General features: G+C 31.4%; 1 protein-coding gene across 1 annotated transcript in view; it reads right to left on the bottom strand.

Annotated features, from left to right (window-relative positions):
- Positions 1 to 287: 287 nt before the first annotated feature.
- Positions 288 to 10,764, bottom strand: part of LOC113039051 (phospholipid-transporting ATPase IC-like) — a 34,648-nt gene continuing 24,171 nt past the window's right edge. The window contains exons 16-28 of the mRNA XM_026196923.1: positions 10,513 to 10,701; positions 10,329 to 10,441; positions 9,890 to 10,054; positions 8,707 to 8,818; positions 8,548 to 8,623; positions 8,344 to 8,467; positions 6,986 to 7,277; positions 5,705 to 5,928; positions 4,367 to 4,450; positions 4,036 to 4,281; positions 3,812 to 3,950; positions 2,264 to 2,394; positions 288 to 2,185 (exon numbers count right to left, since the gene is read on the bottom strand). Coding sequence (XP_026052708.1) covers positions 1,955 to 2,185; positions 2,264 to 2,394; positions 3,812 to 3,950; positions 4,036 to 4,281; positions 4,367 to 4,450; positions 5,705 to 5,928; positions 6,986 to 7,277; positions 8,344 to 8,467; positions 8,548 to 8,623; positions 8,707 to 8,818; positions 9,890 to 10,054; positions 10,329 to 10,441; positions 10,513 to 10,701 — 2,126 coding nt within the window. The 3' untranslated portion in view covers positions 288 to 1,954. The remainder of the gene's footprint in view (positions 2,186 to 2,263; positions 2,395 to 3,811; positions 3,951 to 4,035; positions 4,282 to 4,366; positions 4,451 to 5,704; positions 5,929 to 6,985; positions 7,278 to 8,343; positions 8,468 to 8,547; positions 8,624 to 8,706; positions 8,819 to 9,889; positions 10,055 to 10,328; positions 10,442 to 10,512; positions 10,702 to 10,764) is intronic.

The following is a 10,764-nucleotide window of genomic DNA, read 5'->3' as shown; positions in this document are numbered from 1 at the left end:
GATTCTTATGATCTATAGTTTTATATGCAGTAATAAATGTGTAAAATATATTTTTCTCTTACATTAAACAATGACTTAAAATATATTTACATAGAAAACAGATAATTTTTTTTTTATTGTAATATTTCACGATATTACTGTTCTTACCATGTGTGTTTTTCAAAAACATAAATATAATCCATTATACCTAATTATATAAAAAAATAATATTCTTATGATTATGATTTATATGCGGTAACAATAAACAATGAAATAAAAAATTTTTTTACCATCAATGACACAAAATCAGACATTCTACATCTTACTCTTTATTTATAGACATTTGTGCAAAGTTTATTACCGTACATTACATACAGACAATCCATAGAGCCGTGCACAAGTAAATCTGTCAGACTGATATGGCTGGATAAAGCCTTTTCTGTTCATTCAACATACACATTTAGAACAACCAGTCTAATAAATAGCGTTTTCTCATTAATGATATCATAACATGGTAGATTATTAAAAACCTTGTAACAGTTCTCATGTAACTAGGGTTAAAATGAGAAAGATTCATCCACCTCCCAAGTCCCTGTACCAAAGTGCAAAGTCAATTCCATGACAGAAGAAAACAAATGGTCATTAAGGCTGTTCTTCTGCAGACAGATATTTCTGTCAGCAACTGATGGCAAGACGACCCATTTGACATGAGCTCACAGAAGAACGGTGAAATATTAAATCAGAGAAAACACCACAGCGAGTGCATTAAAATCATCTATGACGCTCTAAGCCAGTTTTACGGGACGTACCCTTAAAAATTGAGCAAGAACCGTTTCTGCTGGCATTGGAGGTCTGGAGGAAGAGATGAGTTTTAGTAGGATTTTTGTAAACATGAGTTTTTCATTCATTCTTTCACGGCTCATAATGAACATCGTCGAGAACGAGACACACACACCCTGCAAAGATTCAACCGTGAGGACGTTTCACCGTGAGGTTTGCTTGGACATTTTGGAAATCGAGATGATTATTCCTTACAGAGTTCACATTTAAACATAAACCTCTTTAAATGTAGAGAGGGGCAAAAATATAATCAACGCTTTTCACTACACTGCAACGGTTTCTTAGCCTTGTTTTTCAATAGAATATATCAACATATTTCATTTGTAAAACTTTTTAAACTAAATATGTTTCAAACGTTCTGTGAAATTGATATCATGCTATTTTGTTTTTCAAATAAATGAATTTGCTTGAGGATCAAACCAGATGACTTTACATGAGAAGCAACATTTTGTGATTTTACAGTTTTAAAATTACATTTAATTTTTTTCATTTCAGTTTTTTCCTGGTTTTACGCAGTATTTATTTATTTATTTATAATAAATGTATTTTGTTTAAGGAAAAAAAAACAGATTAATTGACACGAGAAGCAAAATTGCACAACATGAATTTTACAGATTGTTTTAAAATTAAGTAGAATTTTTCAAAGCCAGATTTTTCTGGTTTTAAGCATTATTTATTTATTTTATCTTAAAGTAAGAAAAAGTGGTCAAAATAATGAGAAAAATAAACGCAACTCAAAATATATTTTCTCTGTGTATATATAGTGTTATCTTAAACGAAATATGTATCGCTTTAAGAAAGTTTCAATATTTGTAATGAAAAACAAGACAAAAACCCATCTGCAGTGTACAAAACCAGATTTAAATGGGCGGTGAGATTAGAAACACACATTAACATACACTCTCTTTCAATCTGTGCAACAAAAAAAAAAAGGACAAAATTGTGACTCCAAAAAAAAAACCTGAGACAACATTAAAACCATTCCTGGTCAACGGTGAGTGTTTACTTGTACTTTCCCTTTAAAGCCCTTCGTCCCCATTTCCCATTGGCTCTTTCATTAGTCCCGCCCCTTTATTGACACTTGGCCTCTTCCTATTGGCCCGCTGCGGAGAGTAGTGAGTGTCTGGGGTTGGTTTCAGATGTTCTCGGCCTGAGGAGCCTCTCGTATGCTCTCTCTGAGCTCGGGCCGGACACGCGGCCGCTGGCGTATGCTGCGTCCCGACGCGATGAGGTCAGCGTAGCCGCGCGAGTGCGAGAAGGCGTACGCGGATCGACGGGAGCGTCCGCCGCGCTGGAACGTCGGCTTCCTCTTCTTCCTCTCCTCTTCCTCATCCTCCTGCTCGTACTTCTTCCTGTTCCTCTGGACCTGCAGGAAGAAGAACGAGAGGCTGTAACGTCTCTGCATGTGTTGTAGTGAACTCTCTGTGTGTCTGAAGACTCTCACCTTGTCTCCGACCGAGGGATAGATGGTCTGATAGAGGAACTGGATGCAGATGACAGGAAGGAGACAGATGCCCACCGTCAGGATGATGGTCAGCCACAGGTACGGCTGTCTGAGAGCGTTAGACGCCGCACCTACGGGTCAAAACAACAACCGTCACACACCTGCTCACAGAGTATGAGCTCCGCTTGTGCAGAACATGTCAGGATACAGCCAAAGGGTCAGATTTTACTATTATATGCTATTATAGTATTTATTAATACTTTAAAAATAAGTAAATAAATTGTATTCGTTTAAATATTAGCACTTTTGTCATTTTTAGAAGCTTTTGTTTTTAAATATTACTATTAGCAATTATTTTTGTATTTTCAGGTTTTCATTTTAATGTTGGTTTAATTTTTAGCTATTTTATTTTGTGCACATTTTTCATTTGTAATTTTTTTATTTATAAAATTAGGATTTATTTTACATATTTTCAGGTTTACTTTGTAATTTTAGTTAAATTTTTAGTAAATTTGTTATGCATCTTTAAATATTACTTTTTAAAACTTTTACAAACCAGTAGCACACACACACATACATATACATACATACATACATACATACATAAAACTAGCATTTATATATATATATATATATATATATATATATATATATATATATATATATAAATATATTATTTAATTATTATTTTTTTTGCAGGTTTTCAATTTAATTTGTGTTTAAAAAATTATCATGTCCCTTTGACATTTTTATAAGTGTGTTTTTTGGGAAATATCACTAGGTTAATTCATTTAAAATATAAGCTTTAGTTTGGTTTTTATATATATGAAATTATTTATTTTTGTTATTCATGTTCGTACTTCACCTAAGACTTAGTTGAAAAATTAACATTCCTCATTTTAATTTAGTTAAAAATTTCCATCTAATATCAAGATTTTTAAACTTTATTAAAAAAATTGTTTTAGTTATTTTAATAGCTTTAGTTAGTAAAATAAGCTTTGATTTCTTTTAAATATAGATTTAAAAAAAATGAAATTTAAATAGCTGTGCAAAATTGTTAAATTAGTTTTAAATTAGTTAAGTGCAATTAACATTAATATAACAATAGAATAAACAAAATATGATCATCAATCAGCCTATTTGAACAATTTTATGTCGAAAGGACCAGTGATTATTTAATTCTGTAGCTTCTGAATTACATTTCTATAAAGAATTTTTTTTTTAATATATATATAAAATATTTATTTATTATTTAGTTGTGGATTATATCAAATGCAAAAAATGAAACAAACTTACATTTCTTTGGAATGCAACAAATATTTTCAAGTTATTTATGAAATTTTTGATTAATTCGTTTTGACTTATTTACATAAATTTTTACACACCATCACGTGTCTAGGAAGTCCTCCTCATATAAAGCTAAAGATCTGCAATTTTATCTCAAAATGTTGCATGGAATGCTTTTATTTTTTTCATTTTGAAGCATTTTGGAATTTACAAAAGTTATGGAGACTATCAACAGACATGCAATAAAAGTTTATCACCCGCCTGTGAACGTGAAGGTGGTTGGGAAGATGACGTGGATTCCTGCGCTGTGGATGTCAAACATGACGCCGAAGTAAATGGCTATACTGCCGAGCACCGCGAAAAAGTTGACGAAGGTCCAGTAGGAGGTGTTTAGCGAGATCTGCAGCGACAAGAAACACATTCGATCACATTAGATCACTGACAAGAGCCTGTTTTGAGCACCGAGTCGGTCACATGATCTGCACCTGCAGGTTGACGGTGATGATGAGCGATGAAGCTGCGACCACAGCGAACGACTGGTAATCCGACGGAGCCTCGCCGTCCTGTCCCATTGTCTGCAGGAAGGCACCGTACGGGATGAAGAAGATCATGAGGGACGTGAAGACGCCGTGGAACAAGCTGATGAAGAAGTTCTTGTAGTTAAACAGCGATCCTTGCTGCCCCGGGAGATACAGCTTCGGGAAGCGCAAACTCAGTTTGTCGTTCACGTCCTACAGGAACAAACACGGTTCAGTTGGAGATTTTTAATGGTGACTTCAGAGTTTGCACAGACTACAGCTGGGAATGAAGCGATACCTGATCCAGAAGACCGACGAGGAGAACAGGAAGACTGCTGTAGCACACGTTATAGAGCGTGATGAACCAGTCTTCATAAGCCGTCTACAAACACACACAACATTCACTGCTTTCATAATGCATGTGTGCATGAGTTTAATCTGCGCCCCCTAGATTTTCAGCATTTCACAAGATTTATAATGAGAAGCACTTGTACACCTGTTATTTTACTACTCTGTGAAAACTATTTATATACTTATTATTATTTTTAAAGTAGAGTTGTATTACAATAGTAACACATTTCTGTCTTAGGAGTAAATAATAATAATGCAAAAAAAAAAATAAATAAATAATAATAATAATAATATTATTATAAACAATATAAAAGAAACCAATTTTAATTATAATTTTATTATTACTATAATTAGCATTATTGGCATTATTTTTATATTAATTTACAAGTATTATTTCTAAGACACAGATATATTACTATTTTAATACAACTACTGTACAAATAAAAATATTTTTAATACTACTACTAATAATAATAATAATAATTATTATTATTATTATTATAAATATATTATTGCTCTTATTTTTTCAAAGAGATAAATATATTTCTATTATAATATACTGTAAATACACTAAAGAAAATTATTAGAATGTGTTAAATAATAATTTATCATTATTATTATTATTATTAATGTAAAAATTTTACTATTGTAACAACTGCACTGTAAGAAAAAAAAATGTATTATGATTATTATTATTATTATTATTATTATTATTTTTATTATACAACTATATTAGCATTATTTTTATATTTACGATTATTATTTCTAAGACACATATTACTATTGTAATATAACTGTATTGTAAAAATAAAAACATTTGTAAAACTATTACTACTACTACTAATAATAATATTTTATTATTATTATTATTATTATTATTATAAATAAATATATTAATTGCTCTGTTATTTCTAAGAGATAATACTATATATTACTATTATAATATACTGTAAATGCACTGAAAATAAATATTAGAATATGTAAAATAATTATAATAATTATTATTTATTATTATTATTATTATTATTATTATTATTAATATTAAGCTTTGAGGCCTAAACCCAGTTGATAGGAAAATACTTTGTGGTTAAAAGTAAATTAACTCTAAGTAGCTGTTCATATCTTGTAGCCTTTAATGTAGAGGAAACTTTATCTCAAAGTATCAAGAATGCTACTGAATATGGATATTTGTCATGGTATTGTATCAAAGTTAGAAATACCAATATTGTGACAAGGTCTGTAAATCTGTTCCAAATGAAAATCTCAATGTAAATCTTTCTCTGACCTGTGAGGAAAATCCGTTGAAGAAGGAGAACCAGAAGTGCACCAGGGTGAAGGCGAAGTTCTTGTAGAAGAAGTAGCGCAGGAATTTGCACATGCGGATGTAGGACCACCGTCCGTGGACCAGCAGGAGGCGCTGAAGATAACGAAACTGAGCGAAGGCGTAATCGCTGGACATCACCGCCTGCATCCCCTCCTGACCGCTGATGCCCACACCGATGTCTGCAGCTGAACCAGAGGTCACACTTACAGTTAATTAATACTGGGAACAAAACCCCTCTGTCACTGTCTGGATCGGGGGGAAAAATAGAACTATACCCATTAAAATAAAATAAAATAAAATAAAATAAAATAAAATAAAATAAAATAAAATAAAATAAAATATAAAAATAAATAAATAAAATAAAATAAAATAGAAAAATAAGTACAATAAATTAAAAAAAAGTAAATTAAAATAAAATAAAATAAAATAAAAGTAAAATAAAATAAAAAAGTAAAATAAGTCAAATAAAATAAAATAAAATTGCAAAATAAGTAAAAAATTAAAGTAAATTATAATAAAGTAAAATAAAGTAAAGTACAGTACAGTACAGTAAAGTAAAAGTAAAGTAAAAGTAAATTAAAATAAAGTAAAAGTAAAGTACAGTACAGTAAAGTAAAATAAAAAAGTAAAATAAGTAAAATAAAATAAAATGAAATAGAATAAAATAAAATAAAGTAAAGTAAAGTAAAGTAAAGTAAAATAAAATAGCAAAATAAGTAAAAAATTTAAATAAAATAAAGTAAAGTAAAGGTAAAATAAAGTTAAATAAAATGAAGTACAAGTAAAAGTAAAAGTAAAAGTAAAGTAAAATAAAAAAGTAAAATAAGTAAAATAAAATAAAATAAAATAAAAGTAACTAAAAGTAACCAAAAATAAAAAACAGGCATTAAAAAAAGCCAGAAACAGAACAAAAACTACTAAAAAAAAAAATATACAGTATGCCTATATAAACACATATTACCACTTTTTTTTTTAATTCACAACTTGCCAAAACAATCACAATTTCTGTTTAGTTTAATTTAAAGCACTAAAATAACTAAAACTGAAATAAATAATAAAAACAGACATTAAAATGACACACAGCACACAACTAAATTACCAAAACTTTATCTAAAATTATAATCATAACAGAAAATACAATTAAAACCTAGACAAAAGCACTTGAGTTAACATGCTAAAATATAATCGAGTAAAAGCTGATTCTTGATGTTATGAATCATTCTGATAGTAGCTCTCACTCACTCTTGATCATGTTGACGTCGTTGGCTCCGTCGCCGATGGACAGGGTCACAGCTTTCTTGTAGCGTTTGACCAGACTGACCACGTTGGCCTTCTGTTTGGGCGTGACGCGGCAGCAGATGACCGCGCTGCATTCACACGCCATGTCCACGAAGTCCTCCTGTCTCTTCTCCTTCTCCCAGTCGTCCACGGGCTGACTGCTGTCCGCTGCGCTGCTGGAGTTGGTGTAGCGCTTCCTGAGCTTCTTCAGACGCAGACGACGACGCTTCTTCTTCTTCTCATACAGGATCTCATTCTGCACAGAGATAGGAAAGCAGTTTCAATGACAGGAGCAGATCTTTAGTTGTTAACATCTTTCATTCACCTCTAGTTTTCCTGATGAACTTTTATTCTAAAGGTAATCAAAGTCAAAATGTCTCGTGTGAGAATAGAAATGATTGGATAATGCCACTGTATTGTATTGCATTGCAAAGTGTTCATTTCAATGTTTCAGCAACAATAGCTGCAGGACATTGTTCATATTTCATTCATTCATTCATTGTTTGTTTGTTTTATTGTTTAATAAAATTATTTGTGAAGCCAAATTATACCAGGAAAAATATACCAGATTTTTTTTGATTAATATTTTTTAAATATTTCAAGTTTAAGATTTTTTTTTTTTTTTTTTTTTTTTGTCTCTTCTGCTCACCAAGGCTGCATTTATTTGATCAGAAATACAGTAAAAAAATAGTTGGAAAGCGAAATATTAATTTCTAAATAACAGTTTTCAATGTGAATATATGTTAAAATGTAATTTATTCCTGTGACGCACAACTGAATTGTCAGCATCATTACTTTACTTTTCAATTATTGTTTTTTTTAAATATATATATCTTTGATTTTGTTTATTTGATGTTTTTATTTAATATATAAAAATATATATATATATATATATATATATATATTTTAAAATTTTAAGAAATATACCAAAGAAACATATCTTGCAGATATCTGGCCGACCAATTAACATAATGCCAATGTTTTTTAACAATTCAACAATTAATTTTTTTAATTCAACTTAAAATTAACTTGAAAAGACTTTAACATTATACATATTACATTATTGTCAAAAGAAGGGTGTGATACAGATACAGGGTAACCAGACGTCCCGTTTTCCCCAGGACAGTCCCATATTTCAGCTCTATGTTTAGTCACATGATTTATTTGGATAAAATCAAGTTTGGTCCCGTATTTCAATATTTTTCTGTACGACTGTGTGATCAGATCGAGCAGCAGAAGTGTCCTGTCAGTAGATCACACTGATTGGGTCTTAAAGGGACAGCAGCCTAATTAAAGAGTGGATCAGTGTTTGGGGAACGCACCAGCCAGCCTCCAGTGATGACGAGGGCGTTCTTGCTGGACTCTGTGAAAAACTGCTCCTTCAGCTTCTTGTTGCGTCCTTGAGGGTCGTTACGCCTTTGGGTCTGTCTGTTCCTCAGCTGAACACTGAGAGAGAAACCAGAAGAGAGTCAGAAACCATGAATCTCAAGCCACTGACACATCCACAGACGTCAGCCGAGACGCACTTCACATCCTCTCCGTAGTGGATCTTCATTTCATCCGTCAGCAGCTGGCAGGAGAAGCCGATGTTCTCAGCGGTCTCTGAGTAGGGGACAAACCAAAACCCATTAGAAATCGAACCTACCTCGCTTAAAGTAACACAGTATTTGACGATCATCACTCACCTTTCTTGTCTCCGGTCAGAACCCAGATCTTGATGTCAGCTTTGGCCAGTTTTGCGATGGTTTCTGGAACGCCGTCCTGAAGTTTATCTTCAATGGCTGTCGCTCCAATCAGCTGAAACAATAAACAGATGACACGTTCATCAAACACACACACACACACATACATATATATATATATATATATCAGTGCTGTCAAACATGAATTGCAATTAATCACATCCAAAATAAAAGTTTTTGTTTACATAATATATGTAAGTGTACTGTTTATATTTATTATATACATATACATACATATATATACACACATATATATATATATATATATATATATATATATATATATATATATATATATATATATATATATATATATATATATATATATATATATGTTTAAATGCACACACATACAGTATATAATGTGAAAATATTTACATGCATACATTTATTTTAATATAATTAATATTATATAAACATTAAATTATATATATATATATATATATATATATATATATATATATATATATATATATATATATATATATATATATATAGAAAGAGAGAGAGAAATCTTGTACAATTTTTTATAAAATATAGATAATATAAAATTAATTTGTATATAACACAAAACCTAATATAACATTACATAAAAAAAACTATATATTTAATATATATTTATATATAACATGCATGCAAAAATGTTTTAATTAGCCCATTTAACAAATTTAATATGACTTTTTATATAATTAAGAAAGTAGATTTTCATAAGATATAAAGCACATATCAATTAGGTAATATAACAAAAATTTTAAACGTATAATATATTTTATATATTTCATACATAGTATAATAGGTTAATTTTAATATCACATTAAATTGAATATGAAATTTTAATATAAAGTATATATTTTCTAACATTAACAAACTAAACATAACATATCACAAAAGAAAAAAACATTGTAACATTGCATTATTAATTTAAACACTATCAACCTGAAATTCACTTGAAAAGATTTTAACATTAACCATTTTATATTATTCTTACTTTCAAGTAACTTTGGATAAAAGTGTCTGTTATAAGTCAACAGCAATTAGCCAAACACTGAAGTTTAATGAGCCTGAATACATCAATCCATCACTAGTCACTGAAATGAATACTGATGATCCTCTCTTATTTCCTTACCAGGAGGTTTTTCTCGATCTCTTCGTACACCTCGTCCAGAGCCTCATCACGGTTCCCCATCGAGACGCTGGCGGCCTGGTGTTTCTGAGACCAGGCCTTGAACTCCGCCTGACTGATGTCCTTATAGCACAGACACAGAGTTCGCAGCGTCTCGTTCGCAAAGATCTGGAAGAAAAATACAACCGTTTAGCACACAATGCATGCTACTCTTCTGCTTTAAGCAGTGCGTTTTTCTGCTTTTGGAACTTGACGCATTTAAAAAATTTAAATGCAATTTCAAAATAAAATTCCATTAAAAATTCCATTAAAAATTCTTTGCTAAAAAATAAAGTGATGACAAAACTGTTATTTTTGAGCTGAGCTGTCCCTTTAATTTGTAATGGCATGCTGAACCTCATTAACATATGCAAATGAATTTGTGAATCGTGTTAGTACTCACATCCAGAGCTTCTTGCGTGGTTTCTTTATTCTTGCTGTTGGGATCCAGTCGCTGGTAGATTACAGTATCTGCGCCCTTACAGTACAGACGGATTCTACCATCTGGAAATTTTACTACACACACACACACGAGTGAGAAACCGTGGACGGTGACTGACAGACAGGAAGAGCAGGAGGAGACTCACGGATGATGGACATGCGCTTGCGGTCGCTGTTGAAGTCGAGCAGAGCGAGCATCTCGTAGGTCTCCTCATGGTCCAGCTCCATGATGGTGATGGTGTCCTGCGTTCGGGACAGGAACACGAACCCAAAGTTGCGTGCGGCTGTGACTAGAGCGCCCTCGTCAGGAGACGCGGCCTGGTACACCAACTCATCTGAACACAGAGAAACCAAACAGTACATTAATTAACATCTGCTGCATTTTTCTGGACTTATTT

Source organism: Carassius auratus, chromosome 21, assembly GCF_003368295.1.
Source record: "Carassius auratus strain Wakin chromosome 21, ASM336829v1, whole genome shotgun sequence".
NCBI lineage: Eukaryota > Metazoa > Chordata > Actinopteri > Cypriniformes > Cyprinidae > Carassius > Carassius auratus.
The sequence above is the reverse complement of the archived record's forward strand: the minus strand, read 5'-3'. Positions and strand labels throughout refer to the sequence as shown.